The sequence below is a fragment of the Phodopus roborovskii genome, unplaced genomic scaffold (assembly GCF_943737965.1).
Source record: "Phodopus roborovskii unplaced genomic scaffold, PHOROB, whole genome shotgun sequence".
In the NCBI taxonomy this organism is placed as follows: Eukaryota; Metazoa; Chordata; class Mammalia; order Rodentia; family Cricetidae; genus Phodopus; species Phodopus roborovskii.
In genome coordinates this window covers 11,116,840-11,132,037 of record NW_026126408.1, presented here as the reverse complement: position 1 = coordinate 11,132,037, position 15,198 = coordinate 11,116,840, and the positions used below count along the sequence as shown (strand labels likewise).

At 49.3% G+C, this 15,198-nt stretch overlaps 1 protein-coding gene across 1 annotated transcript in view; it reads left to right on the top strand.

Annotated features, from left to right (window-relative positions):
* The window catches only part of Adcy3 (adenylate cyclase 3), a 71,099-nt gene that overhangs the window by 38,272 nt on the left and 17,629 nt on the right, over nt 1-15,198 (top strand). Inside the window, exons 4-6 of the mRNA XM_051181721.1 lie at nt 13,021-13,151; nt 13,654-13,765; nt 13,924-14,051. Coding sequence (XP_051037678.1) covers nt 13,021-13,151; nt 13,654-13,765; nt 13,924-14,051 — 371 coding nt within the window. The remainder of the gene's footprint in view (nt 1-13,020; nt 13,152-13,653; nt 13,766-13,923; nt 14,052-15,198) is intronic.

Here is a 15,198-nt window from a genome sequence, read left to right as displayed (position 1 = left end):
TGGAGAGGTGACAGGGAGGAGGCCAGCACAGGCATGCAATTCCTTCAGGCCATACTCTGTCCTTCACCCCCCACCCTCCACCAGTTTGGAAGCTGCAGCCAGGCCCCAGTGGAGGATGCTAGGTGTACAGGGCTCTTACGAGAGCCATCCACTGTCTAGGTATGTATCTGGTGCACCTCTGTGTCCAGACAGTCACTCCCATACAATCACAGAGACTTATCATTAATTATAAATGCTCAGCCAATAGCTTAGGCTTGTCTCCAGCCAGCTCTTACAATTAAAATAACCCTCTTCTAGTCATCCATGTGCTGCTCCAAGGCTCATTTACCTCATCTATGAACGTCTTATGTTGCTGCTTCTGCCCCGCCTCTTGACCCCTCACAGTCTACCTTTCTTCTTCCCAGCATTCTCTCTGCCCAGAAAATCCTGCCTAGCTATTGGCCAATCAGCTTTTTTGTTAACAATGAGAGCAATACATTTTCACAGTGCACAGAAGGTTCATTCCACAGCACCCTGGGCAGCGTGGCCTGGGGACACTGCTCTGTGGTGCCCATTCAGATGAAGCTGCTGCTGTAAGCTCTTTCCTTTCCTGCCTCTGCCTGGGTCATGGCCCTCCATTTGGGATGTGCTGCTACTGAGTGAGGCCTTTACCTGTGGGAAGAGCTCCCTATTTGTCATGAGTGGGTTTCTCTCCCGGAGCTGTGGACTGGGAATGTACTGTTTCATAAGCTCAGTGTCTGAATGTCCTTGTGTTCCTACCTCTGCTCGCCCTGCTTTACTGCTTGCCCCAAGTCCTTTGGCTATGAGGACATGGCACAGAGTTCCCTTAAACTTGAGCCCCATTCTCTTGGAGGGCCATGGGGTAGGGGAGAATCAGGTTTCCAGTGCCATCCCCAAAGTTGTCCTGACAATAGTGAGGTGGGGTAATGGACCTACTTCCACGGGGGCTTTTCAGTGGAGGAAGAAGGGGTTGGTGTGAGCAGAGAGTAGGGCACCACCCTCTCCACAGGTACTGGTCCTCAGTGGCCCCAGTGTTGACAATGGGTGTCACTCACCTGATAGGTCCACACACACCGCTCCTTCAGCATTAATCTGGAAATGCACTTCCATTTCAGCTTCTAAACAGAAACACTCTTGAGTACATCTAATATTCTTAGCATTTGTTTTTAGCTTGAAAGACATTTAATGTGAGAAAAGCCAGAAGGAGCCGTCCCTAAGTTATGAGGTAAATATCAGTCTCTCTGTTGCTTCCAGTTCCATTTGGACTTTATAGAATGTTCCTCATACCAGCATTGCAGAGCTTAGCAAGGCACGTCCCTATGTCAGACAGTTCAGTGAGGGGGCCCCTGGTGACAGCAGGAGTGGTAAAGTCAGCACTGATCACACACGCACACACACATACACGCGCACACACACGCACACACGCGCGCGAGCACACGCACACACACACACACATGCATGCACGCGCACACACACACGCATGCATGCGCACATCACCAGACTACTGAGTACCTTCCGAGCCTCTGCTGCTTCAGCTGGTCTCCAGCCATCACCATTACCGCTGGCAGCATATTCTTCCTCAGCAGCTGGGCTTCTGTGGCTGAGGAAATGAAGCTGTGGCTAGTAGTACAAGTACTTTATTAAATGCCTACTTAATATTTAAGAAATGTCTACATCCTCTACAGCAGTCTGGACTTTCGACTGCTCTGCAAAGTCTGCCTTTTTCTTTCTTTCTTTTTTTTTTTTTTTTTTTTTTTTTTTGACAGTCTCACTCTGTGACCCAGGCTAACCTTGAACTCATGGCACTCTTACCTTAGCCTTCCAAGTACTGGGATTATAGGTGTTAAGGAGCCACTGTGCTGGGCTTCAGAGTAAGACAAGTGAACCACCTGTCCCTTGGCCTTGAGTAGGTAGTTATGCCCTCTGGGCCCAGTGTGTCTGTGAAATGGGACCAGAGGATGGGGTGGTGAGGCCTGTTAAGAGCGGCTGGAAAGAGGCCTCGGGCTGAGTGCGTACTGCTGTTGAAGGGACCTGAGTCCATGGTCCCAGCACCCACATCAGGTGGCACACACAGCTGTCAGTAACTCCAGGTCCACAGGGTCCCATGCCTTCTCCTGGCCTCTGCAGGTCCCTCATGCACATACCCACACCCACAAATACCCCCACCCCAGCCTGCCCCCACACATACACACAACTAACAGTAAAAATCAAACTTACCTTTTAATAGATGTAGACAGATACACAAACATATGCATGTCTAGATAGATAGATGGCAGACAAATATGAGCAGATGGTAGATATATAAATGAATGTTTGTATGTATGTTTGTACATGTATGTAACCCTAGCTAGCACTTGGAAGATGGAGGCAGGAGGATCAGAAGCTCAAACCCATCCTTAGCTACATACTTAGTTCAAGGCCCCATCTCAAAATGAAAAATTTTTAAAAATTTATCTTTAAAAACACGGAAGTGAGTAAGAGTACATTGAGGATCTTCTTCCATGAGATTTCCTGAGCACAGCAGAGCCTACGGGGGTGGCTGGCAGAAAAGATGTGGTGTATGCACTGGGTCCAGGGAGGTTAGTATCTCATATCTTGGGCCAAGGTAGATTGAAGACCTGAAGGGTGGTGAGCATCCAGCCACGTAGGGGAGGCAGCATCAGAAAGACTCCGAGGTGTGTCCACAGGATGGGAGGAACAGAAAGAGAAGGGAAGAGAGGCAGAGTAGTCTGTGGGGCACAGTCTGGAGCCTTCAGTCCCGTGAGGGCCTTGACTCTGTGCTGAAGGGAACTAGGGTCAGCCATCCAGGGTCTCGGGATTCAAACAGGGAAGTGTAGCTGCTGTTGGGGAAGCAGGGAGATCAGTGAGACATGGTGGTCCGGATGGGGATGGTGGTGATGGTAGATGTGCTGAGTGCAAGGAGGGCTCCAGGTGTACTCTGAAGACAGAGCCAGTAGGCTTTATGGCCAGACAGGATAGAGAATGCAGAATTGAGGATAGAGTATGGGGTCACTGGGATGGGGTAGCTGTGGTTGAGTTTGAGGTGCCTCTGGGCATCATTTCCAGTGAGTAGAGCTCATTCTGTGAATTAACCACACAGCTGGCAGGGTTGAGGGCCAATACCCATGTTTGCATGGGCCCTGCTGGGCTAAGAGGGTTGGACAGGGCCTCCTAGTGTGCTGGTGGGCTCAGCGAAAGCTGTTGGCCATGAAGCTCCTGGGAAGACTTTGATTGCTTCTATTGGGGTCTTATGATAGACAGTTTCCTCTTAGCAACAGACATCTCTGTGGCCCAGAGTCACTGGGGCTTAGCAGAAGTTAGCTCTTAGCCTCCAGACATCTCTGTGGCCCAGAACACTGGGGCTTAGCAGAATGTAGCCAAAAGGGTACAGCCCTTGCCTTTGTGTCCTGGCCTGCCTGGTTTGGAACATGGGGTGATGGACTCAAATTAACAAAAAGGGCCTAAGGTATAATGCACTCAGATCTGGATGGGGTTACACCTGGGATAAACATGGTCCTATGATTTGGTTAGATATGCACCCCAGAAAAAGAAGCAGCCCAAATAAAGTGTATGGCAGGAGAGATGCAAGAGGTGAGGGACTCAGCAAGTGACTAGGGAAACACTCAAAATGTTTGGAATTGGTCTTAAAACACATGATTCTTATGGCTGGAGAGATGGCTCAGCAGTTAGGAGCACTTTACTGTTCTTGGAAAAGGCCTGGGTTCTGTTCCGAGCGCCTATCATCTGTAACTACAGTTACAAGGGATCTGATGCCCTCTTCTGGCTTTCATGGGCACTGCACACATATGTGCACGTTCATACGCAGGCAACACACTCATCCATAGTAAACATTTGTAAAGATCATATTTCTTTGGAAGCTTTTCAAGAAGAGGGAGGGGGCTGGTGAACAGATGCTGGCAGAAAGTCTACCCAGGTCATCAAGCATCAGTGTGCGTGGGTTGGACATGTGTTTGCTCTGTGTATGTGCAGTAGGTGTGGGTACACATATGCTTATCTGTGTGTATGTGTGCACAGATGTGTATGTAATTGCATGTCTGTTTTTGTCTCCATGTGCATTTGTGTGCCTGTGCATATGTGTGTGAGTGCATGTACAAGTGCATGCATGTGTGCATGTGCATGCGTGTGTGCATGTACAAGTGAATGTATGTGTAAGTACATGCATGCGTGTATCATGTGTGTGTTGCATGGGTGTGTGTGCGCATGGGTGGTGGGTGATGGGGAACTGTGCTGTGATGGACAGTCTTCCCTGGAGCAATATTCTTTGTTCACAGTGTGGGAGAGACTGGTGTCAGTCCAGCTAGAAACTGACTTGGGGACTTGGGGAGGGTGGCAGTGTACTCACTGTAAAGGAAATAGGGAACACATTTGGAAGGCATGCTGGTGAGGTGGCACAGGGAGGGATTGCAGTTATGGGTAGTCCTATCCAAGTGGAATTGCATCTGTGTCATTTGCTTGGGCCATCATTCCCATCATGGTATTGAGCTGTCCATTTTAAGTCTTGACAGAGCAGGTGATGCCAGCTGTCAGGTCAGACTCCAAAAGCACTCACCCCAACCACACATAGTACAACCAGCACATTATCCTGTCATCACAGGCCCCAGGCTGTACTGAGTGTTCCATAGTGTTTTAAAGCAAGCCCTCTGTCTGGTACAGAACCCACTAGCCGTACGTAGCTACTGAAACTGTAATTAATTCCAACTCAAAGTAAGTTCCTCAAGTTGGATTTCAAAAACATCAGGGTCTTAGGTAGCCTTGAACTTGCCACACCTGGTATATGTGGTGCTCACAACTGATCTCACAGTCTTGTGCATACTAGGCAAGTACCCTGCCAATTGAGCCCTGTCCCCAGCCCCAGATACTGGTTTTTTTTTTTTTTTTTTTTTTTTTTTTTTTTTTTTTTTTTGTTTTTTTGGTCATTGTCTTTGTGCTCAATAGTGGCACATGGCTAGTGGCTACCACTTTAGCCAGCACAGACTCAGAGCACTTGTAACTCAGGGAATTCTTTAGACCTGTTCTAGAGGGTGACAGCTTGTCCCTTGGGCCATGTCCCCTACTTGATGGCTCATTAACTCACCAAACCTCTGAGGAACACCTGCTCTGTGCTAGGTACCACACCACGTGGCCATCTTTGGACCCAGTGAGCTGTCTCCTGAGGTTGCAGTCATCTTGGCCTATAGTTTCCTCCAGAGAGTGCTAGGGGCTCATGTTAATGACCAGAAGTCCTGCATGGTCAGCGGTGAAGAAAGTAAAACATTCCTGCCTCTAGCGAAGTACCAGTCCTTCCTGGGTATGGTGCTTACCCTCCTATATGTGCAGGGGTGACCAGGGACTGTTCACTGAATGGCTGAGTTTGGGATCACATCATTTGGAGTGCACAGTGGCCTGCAATTTCCAGATTTTCCACAATGGTCCTTAAACCTCTCCTTGGGAGGAGCTATTTGAACTCTGACCTCATTTCCTGCCTTCCATAGCCTCCCCTGTCCAGAGGGCCAGGCCATAATGGGTAGTTGGAGGGTCCAGTGTTTTTGTAGCTTCCAAACAGCCTAGAAGCTCCAAGAATTTGGGTATTTGGGTAAAGTGGAGGCAGGACCAGGATATATGTGCGAAGTAGTTGCAGGCTGCATACATTGACAGGTATGTGGGCGGGTGGGTATACAAGTACGAGCACATAGGTAGGATACATGGGCATAAGCATGGTCACACCCATCCTTTAGACAAGCCAACTTCACCCATCTCACACAGACATTGTATGCTCAATATACCAGGGTCTACACACACACACACACACACACACACACTCACTCACACACTCACACCCACCACCACCTTTGCTAACTTTTCTCAGTCTCTCCTCTTGCAAGGCTGTTGTAGACACCTGGCCTCTCACCAGTAGAGTTCATTTATTCAAATCCCTCCTGACTTCTTTGCTGTAATTAACTCCTGAATGCCTCATCTGAGTGTCAACGCTAACAACTCAGGGCCCCTGGGACAATGCTAGCCTCCTTCCCCCATCTCAGTCTGGAGCCAGCATGCTGACTCACTACTTAGGAGGACTTGACTGGTTCCTTCTGAGCTTTGTGGGCGCCAGACTGACAGACATCCCCTCCGAATAGCCTGTCACCTGCTTATAGACATAATCCTGGGCCATATCAGGAGTTGAGGACTCGGCCTAGACTACTGTGGCCTTTTTACCCAGTACTCCAGTGAGTTTGTACATGGCCTAGGACAAGCCTGGGGTGCTTTCCCCCCAAATCCGAGGCGTTTTTATTCTACCCTGAAGGCCTACCAGAGTTCCAAGTCTTTCTCTGCAGACTTTGGCCTTTTCTCCAGGTGGGGTCAGGCTTTTTTCCTTCATATGTAACCCTCAGGGCAGAGCTGAGGAGAAACTTTAAAACAAATGACCTGCTGTCTTGTCAGCGCCCCAGGCCTCACTCACAGGGTTTGGCTGTACCCTCCCCCCTCACTCCAGTGAGCTAGCCTCCTACCTCCTGTGTCCATCTCACCAGCCCTCAGGAATGAGTGCTGGTCCCTGCCAGCCCAGCACATTCTTTGCACTGTGACGAAAATGTCCTTCCCCTCTGTTTCTTTATCAGCCATTATTTGAGAGGCCCCCAAAGCAACTTTCAACTCTTCTCCACACAGCACCTTTGCTCAGACTTGAGGGGGGCTCTGTGATCCCCATAGTGCACGATCCCCTTCCTTCCTGCCTCAGTTGCAGGCTCCAGCCCCTTCCCCTCCTGTTCACTTCCTGCTGGAAACGGAAGCGTGCTGACCCTTTCCTCCTACAGTAGGAGGTGTGTGCTAAGGGTGAGCTGGGGAGCAGGCCCAGGCCCAAGGGACATGTTTTGGTGGCCACTCCATGCCACCAAAACATTCAGAATCTGCCAGCATGGCAAATGCAGACATTTGCCCTCCAAGATCAGTGCATGCGCCTCTCCTCTCTCGCTTCTCTACCGTTGGTTGGAGATCCAAACGCACATTTTAACATTATATCTGGGGTTAGATATGTATCCACCACAGTCCTGGTGACATAACTAAGTCTTCTGTGACTTCTGAAAGGTTTTCCTTATGGAAGGTTTATTTATACTTTGAACAATGGAACGAGCCTAAGAGGGTTCCCATTGCATAGGTGAAAGCGTGAGGCTGGAGGTGCTTGCTTGCCCAAGGAGAGAGGCCTTGGCAGCCTAACCCCTGATTGGGAACTCTGGCCCCTTCAATCATCTCTGCCTGAGTATCTCCTTCTCGGTCTCTGTCTTTGTCTCTGTCCCCCCCACCCCCCCACCCCCAACCCCCATTCTCTTGTATGGAGGCCAGAGGCTAACCTTGGGCATATTCCTTAGGAATGGAATGCTGTCCACCTCTTTTGATGCAGGCTCTCTCTCTCTCTCTCTCTCTCTCTCTCTCTCTCTCTCTTTAAAGATTTATTATGTATACAGTGTTCTGCCTACATGCCAGAGGAGGGCACCAGATCTCATTTTAGATGGTTGTGAGCCACCATGTGGTTGCTGGGAATTGAACTCAGGACCTCTGGAAGAGCAGCCAGTGATCTTAACCACTGAGCCATTTCTCCAGCTCTGCAGGGTATCTTATTAGGTGAAGCTTCCCAATTATGCTAGAAAGGCCAGTAAGCTCCTGGGCCTTCTGCCATGCCGGGGCTATGAGTGTGTGCTACCACACCCAGCATTTCCATGGATCTATGGGGACTGAACACAGTACTTTATTGACTGAGTCATCTCCTTAGCATGATTGTGTTTGTTCTTCAAACTCGTTCTCTCTTCAGCAAAGGTGCCCTTGTCATTGCTGTCTTTTCCTCCTCAGGCTCCAGCAGGCAGGCATACCTTCCCTGGTTCATGCCATCAGATATAATAGCTTTGGGAGCTGAAAAGATGCCTCAACCATTAAGAGCACTGGCTGTTCTTCCAGAGGACCTGAGCCCAATTCCAGCACCACATGACAGCTCACGACTGCTGTTGCTCTAATTCCAGGGGCTCTGACACCTTCACAGAGACATACAGACAGACAAAACACGAATGCGTGTGGAATAAATAATTTTTTAAAAAGGTAGTTTTAGTCCAGTCCTCCGTAAATTCTCTGCTGGCTAGCTGAAGGTTGTCTAATAGTCTAAGAGTTGGAATACCGACAGTCGGTGGTGCACACCTTTAATCCTGGCTCTCAGGAGGCAGAGGCAGGCAGATCTCTGTGACTTTGAGACCAGCCTGGTCTACAGACCGAGTTCCAGGACAGCATCCAAAACCACAGAGAAACCCTGTCTCAAAAAACCAAAAAAAAAAAAAAAAAAAAAAAAAAGGTGAAGGACCCTGAAGTGTGAGAAGGCCATCCGGGGACAATGTGGCTGCACAGATGCACAGATGCATCTAGAGGAGAGTCAGCAGAAGGAACCCCAAAGTCTGAGTTGTTCACAAAAATTCATGTAATGATGCGTATCATTATTCTATGTTCCATTACTGAATTGCTACGTATTCAGTGCATGAATCCAGCACATGTATTGGCTATAAAATCCATGTCTGTCAATAATAGGGTTCAATAGTTGTAACTCATAGCATGAGAATTCAAAATAGCAAGTTTACAGAGATGAGGTGACCATTTCTGATGTAGTTTTGAAGATCATATTTTCAAACCACTGTGAAAATGAAGATTCACGGAAACGAAGAATAACTAACAATGAATTGCTGTAGAGCTTCCTTTCCCTCCTGGCGAATGCTTAACAAACAGAGATCACAATTGCAGACTCCGTGTTATAGTTTTTATCAACTTGGAACAAACCTAGACATCCTGAGAAGAGGAAATCTCAATTGAGGGATTTCTTTGAACATTGGTTTGTGGGACTTTTTTCTTTTCTTTTCCTTTCTTTTTTCTTCCTTTCTTTTCTCCCCTCCCTCCCTCTCTCCCTCTTTTTTTAATTTGTCTTTTTTTTTTTACTTTCTGCCTTGTAGCTTTTTTTTATTTATTATTTTACATGTCGATCCCAGTTCCCTCTCCCTCCCCCCTCCCTCCCTTTTACCCTCTCTGCCCCCTCACATGCACCCTGACTACCCTCCCCTCCCATCCCCCCACCCCAATTCCACATGTAGGGCAATGCCATCCAGGTGGGGTCATGTAGGTCTGACAGGTCATGTGAAGTAGGGACTAGGACTTCTCTCCTGTCTCTAGGTTAAGGCAGTTATCCCTCCATGGGGGATGTGTCCCCAAGGTCCTTTTGTGCACCAGGAATATATCCTGGCTCCACTGTCAGAGGTCCCTTAGACTGCTCAGTCCTTCTGGCTGAGACCCATATTCAGGGGGGCCTGAGTCAGTCCCATGCTGGATTCCCAGCTATCAGTCTGGGGTCCTGTTAGCTCCTCCTTGTTCAGGTCAGATGTCTCTATGTGTTTCTGCAACCTGGTCTTGTACTCTCCATCTGCCTCTGGGTTCTAGTTCGACTCAGTGTTTAGGTATGGGTGTTTGCTTCTGTTTCCAATAGGTATTAGATGAGGGCTCCATGGATAAATTAGTTGTTGATCTCACTATCTGGGAAGGGCATTTATGTTAGCCTTTCCACGGTTGCTCAAATTGTTAGTTGGCAGCAGTCTTGTAGGTCTCTAGAGAAACATCACCCTTTACAATAACCACAAGCAACATAAAGTATCTTGGGGTAACACTTACCAAACAAGTAAAAGACCTATATAATAAGAACTTTGTGGCTCTAAAGAAAGAAATTAAAGAAGATACCAGAAAATGGAAAGATCTCCCATGCTCTTGGATAGGTAGGATAAACATAGTAAAAATGGCAATCTTGCCAAAAGCAATCTACAGATTCAATGCAATCCCCATTAAAATCCCAGCACAATTCTTCACTGACCTTGAAAGGATAATAATCAACTTTATATGGAAAAACAAAAGACCCAGGATAGCCAAAACAACCCTATACAATAAAAGAACTTCAGGAGGCATCGCCATTCTTGACTTTAAGCTCTACGACAGAGCTATAGTTCTGAAAACAGCCTGGTATTGGCACAAAAATAGACAGGTAGACCAATGGAATCGAATTGAAAATCCTGATATTAACCCACGCACCTATGAACACCTGATTTTCTCCCTCTTTTTTTTAAAGACAGGCTCTCTATATAACCCTGGCTGTCCTGGAACTGACTATGCAGTGCCACGCCCCCTTGTGGGCACACTGGGCATTCTTTAATGCTGGGGACCTTCCTCACTCAACATCCTATATGCACATATGTCAGCCCAAAGTGTTGGAGGTGTCAAGAGAGTTGTGAGGTTGTGACTTGAACAGAAGCACTCTTTGTTTCTCTGTATTGCTTTGAAGCTTGTCCTGGAACTTGATTTATAGACCAGGCTGGTCTTGAACTCACAAGAGCTCTACCTGCCTCTACCTCCGGAGTGCTGGGATTAAAGGCGTATGCCACCACCGCATGACAAATAGAAGGACTCTTATTTGTAAACATTCATCATCCCATCTGCTCAAGAGAGCTCATGTAGCCTGGCTGAGGAACCTGAATGTGTTCTGCTGACAGCAGGCTACCCAAGGGAACTCAGTGTAGAACTATGGCCACCCTGGAAGCCTACAGGAAAACCAGGCCACACCTTGTTGGGGTCTCAACTCCCTCATCCACACTTTGCAGTGACATAGGACAGCTAGGATATACTGAGCACTTCCTGTGTGTGTGTGCGGTGTGTGTGTGTGTGTGGTGCATTGTTCTAAGTGCTCTGTGTTAATGAGCCACTTAGTCCCCATTCACCACCTAGGAAACAAGGCACAGGGGATTTTTTGGTGACTTGTCTGATAGCACCTGGGAATTTTGAGGCATATTCTTCACCCTGCCTACTCCTACCCCTGTGGATATTCGTGTATGAGACCAATGTTTATATATCCCACTCCACGTAGGCACGAGAAGACCAATGCAAAGTCCCAGCCCCCAGGTCCATGGCTGCCTCCCACCCACCACCTTCAGAATTCCTGCCTCTGCCACTCAGGGCTCTATCGACTTTCTTGGGGCTGCCCTAGCGGCTAATGGGGTCCTGACCCCGGTTTTCTTGAAAACCCCTCAGAGATCATCCTTTTCCCACATTTCCTCCACAGCAGTGTCTCTTCTTTTCTAGCTGTGAAACAGGACAATGTTAGCTTCTGGGACAGGTGCCTGGGCCCACACCCCACCAGCAGGGGGTTGGGGATGCCAGGTACTGGGATCACCTGAATCTTGTTAAGCTGGGCGCAGGGCCCTGGGGGGACGCTGCTACTTCAGGGCTCTGGTGAAGCTAGGGCAGGGCGCACTGGGGTTATTTTGGCTTCTCATTCCTGCACTGTAATGATGCCATCACGGGGTTCTCAACACTGGAAAAGGCTGCTGTGGAGATGGAAAATAGTGAAACAGCTGTAAGCACTTCAGGCTGGAGCCAGCCATCCTGGAACTACGTGGCTCACGTGCCTTGTGCTGAGCCACCAGCTTGCCTTGCAGGAACTGAGCTCATGGTGTACCCTGGCCTGGTCACTGTCACTGGGTTCTACTGCAGCCCTGTGGCTGTAGCTCCATCATAGCTTTGCCCTTTCCTGCGGCCCCCACTTCTCCCAGGCTGTGCTGGCCTACTTTGCCTCCAGTCACCTCCTCTCCAGTCTCTATGCTTCTCTTGACTTTGGCCTCCAGTTTCCATCTTGTAAAACCTTAGTGGGGGCTCTTCCCCATTGTCCTACACCAAGCACTGTCAAAGTCTTCTTCCCTCAGGGATCAAGGCATAGTGGGCTTTTGTTGTTGTTGTTGTTTTAATTCCTCTAACTATTCCCTCCCCCACTCATTCCATCTACTGTCGCCTCCTCTTCCCTTCCATTCAGCCTGACCCATGTCTTGCCATGCCAATACCCTGGCCATAATTCCCGGAGTTCTGGGGTGGCCCCTAGGCTTTATGGAAGCCTGTGGGGATCCTCGTCCTAGGCACATGTATGGCCATGCTCCTGACTTTTCCCCTCATCTGGTTTTCTTCTGTGGTTCTGTTTTTTGAGCATTGGCACCATTCCCTCCCCTCATGTCCAAGCCACAGATTTTTTTTTCTTCTGGAAACAGAGCACAAATATCTCTAGCTTTGCCAGCCATATGGTCGTTGTCACAACTACTCAACTCTTGTTGGTGTGTAGAAACAGTCAGAAACAATGTGTAAATAAAACTTCCTGGCTGGGTGCCAATAAAACTTTATGAAAGCAAACAGCAAACACATTGGGCCCATAGGCCAGTATGCTGACACTCATCTCCACCTAGTACTTGAGCAAATAGTTCTGTATCCACTACTAAAATACTGTCCCATCCTTGAGCCCTGGAGGACTCCTTCTGTGTGTCTGCTTTGGATTTGTGGCTCTCTCTCAGGAAGGCCTTGGTTTACCTGACTTTAAGACTTAGTTCTGTCTCAACTTCTGGGAAGGCCCCTGGGTACCCTGCCTCACTTGGTGGGTTTCGACCCCTTCTTCACATGGTGCTCTGCTTCATGCTTTGGGGGCCTCCTCCATCTCCAGTCTTAAGCTGGTGGGCCACAAGTGTTACACTGCACTGCAATGGGCATTCTGACCTGTGTCCTCAGGAGATCCCAGGCCCAGGCAGAAGTCTTTCTGGCTCTGGGATCATCAGTATCTGATGTGTCGTAGGTCGTCAGTCAGGTCTGTCTTAACTGGCGATTGTTTTGTGAAGGTGCTGTGGGTGACATGAAGAGCACTCAGCAGTGAGGGACTGGTGTGGTGGCGGGCACAGGAACGGTCACTGTCCTTATGGAAAGAGGAACAGGACGAGCTAGAGCTCTCCTGTGACATTCCCTATCCATGTCATTGATGTACAGGGCTGTCGTGACGCTGAGCCTGGCCTTTAGCTGCTGCCCTATGGGTGTCGGGGCCTCTGTGCAAGGCTGTGTAGCTCCTGGCCGACATCACTGGTGTCGGTACGTGGCCCTGTAGGAGGAGTGCAGGCCGTTTCCCCTCCAACCGTGTGCTTCTCCTCCTCACAGGAGAACCTCATGCTTTCCATCCTGCCAAAGCACGTGGCTGACGAGATGTTGAAGGACATGAAGAAGGATGAGAGCCAGAAGGACCAACAGCAGTTCAACACCATGTACATGTACCGTCATGAGAATGTCAGGTGTGGTGACGTGGAGGTCCCAACAGCAGGATTGGCCAGGGAGGCACACTGTTTCATGGGCTCTACCGAGTATTATGGGGTGTGGTTTTCCCAAGGACTAGAGGCGAGGCCACCCCAGTGTGTGTCTGGGCTCCCCTAAACTCAGCCCTGTGGGAGGAGCCATACCAGTAGACAGCAGAGTGAAAAATGTTAGTTTGTCTAACCTGTTATTGAATAAATGTTACCCAGAAAAGGGGCTCCTATGAGGTCGCCTAACCATTCAGAACCAGCTCTGAGTCTAGAGCCAGGACCCCTGATTCTGGAAGGATCTTCAGCCCGGGGCAGGATGGGGTTGTGGCACCAGGCAGGTCCCAGGAGGGGAGAGGAGAGGGTAAGCTTCAGTGTCCAGGCCTTGTTGGGACCTCCCTCGTGGCATTAGAGTGGAGGGAGAGCTTTCCCTGCGGCAGGTATGGGCGATGGGGTCAGACTCGAGTCTCACCTCCTACGGCCCCTCCTTTTGCAGCATCCTGTTTGCAGATATTGTGGGTTTTACCCAGCTGTCCTCTGCCTGCAGTGCCCAGGAGCTCGTGAAGCTACTCAATGAGCTCTTTGCCCGCTTTGACAAACTGGCAGCCGTAAGTACCAAATGTGCCCACTCCTCTGCTGCTGTGGTCTTCAACACTTAGCCCTATCCGTGGCTCCCAGGCTTTCTCTGCCTGCCCTTCCCCCACCTGCCAGGCCTTTCCTCCATGGCTAGGGGCCAGGAGCACATGCCATGCTCTGCCTTTTTCAGAAATACCACCAGCTGAGGATCAAGATCCTGGGCGACTGTTACTACTGCATCTGCGGCCTGCCTGACTACCGGGAGGACCATGCTGTGTGCTCCATCCTCATGGGACTTGCCATGGTGGAGGCTATCTCGTGAGTGGGTGCCTCTGGGAGGGTGGGGGTGGCCAGATGTCTAGCACTGTGGAAGATCTATTTGAGATGTGGAATAAGGGTCAGTGCTGGTCCTGATTTCCAGCTGTGATGCCCCTTCCTCACAGCTGGGGGAAACAGCAAGATTCCATAGCCTCTGGGACATGTTTCTTCAGCCTTTGGTTTCGACATGTATTTGTTTGTTTGGTTGTTTGTTTTCCTGCTGGGAGCTGGAGTTGGGAAATCTATCCTGGCACCTCCAATGGAAGAAACTTCTCTGGTGAACTTCTCCCATCTTTTAAAAAAGTTTTTAAAATTTTTATTTATTATGTATACAGTGTTCTGGCATGTAGATGGTTGTGGACACTGGGGAATTGAACTCAGGACCTCTTGAAGAGCAACCAGTGCTCTTAACCCCTGAGCCATCTCTCCAGCCTCTACCCATTTTTTTTTCTTTCTGTTTTATCTTTATGACAGCCCTCCCTCCTCTCAGATCAGTAGAGTTTGTCCTCCATGTGGCAGCGAAGGGACATGCTGTGGGGGAGGGATGGCAGCTCGTGTTTTCAGACCCTAGCCTCTGCTCTAGCCCACACTCTGCTTCCACCTGTGGGCTTGGGGTTGGCAGACGCCTTTCCTCTCACTTCTGTACCTTGTCACTGCTCCACATGGTCCTGGAAGCTTCAGGTGGTTTCTCGCCTCAGGGTCAGAGCCTGGGACATCCACGCATCCATCTCTGGGCAGCTGTGAATTCTTACTGTCTCCCAGGTTGAAGCCCCTCTCCTGTCCCCTGCCTTCATCAATAGTCAGAAGCTTAGGATAAAGTTCAGCCTCCCTCCCTAACCCAACCCAGCAGGAAAATACAGTGCGAGGATATGACTGCTCCAAGTATGGTTGAGGGGAAGGTTTATATTGTAGATATGAGGAAGAGAACAGTCAGAGGCATCTGGAGGAGTCTCAGGCAGGGAGAGAAAGCAGTATACTGTACATTTCCAGCAGACTGGACTTAGCCATGGGTGGGGGGAAAGGAGACAGAGACAGAGACGAGGAGGCCGAGAGAGCTCTTGGCCAAAACAGCTGGGTTAAAGAGGAATGAGAGGCTGAGGGAAGGGAAGCCTATGAGTTGGAGAGGTTAGGATGCCTGCATGGAGTC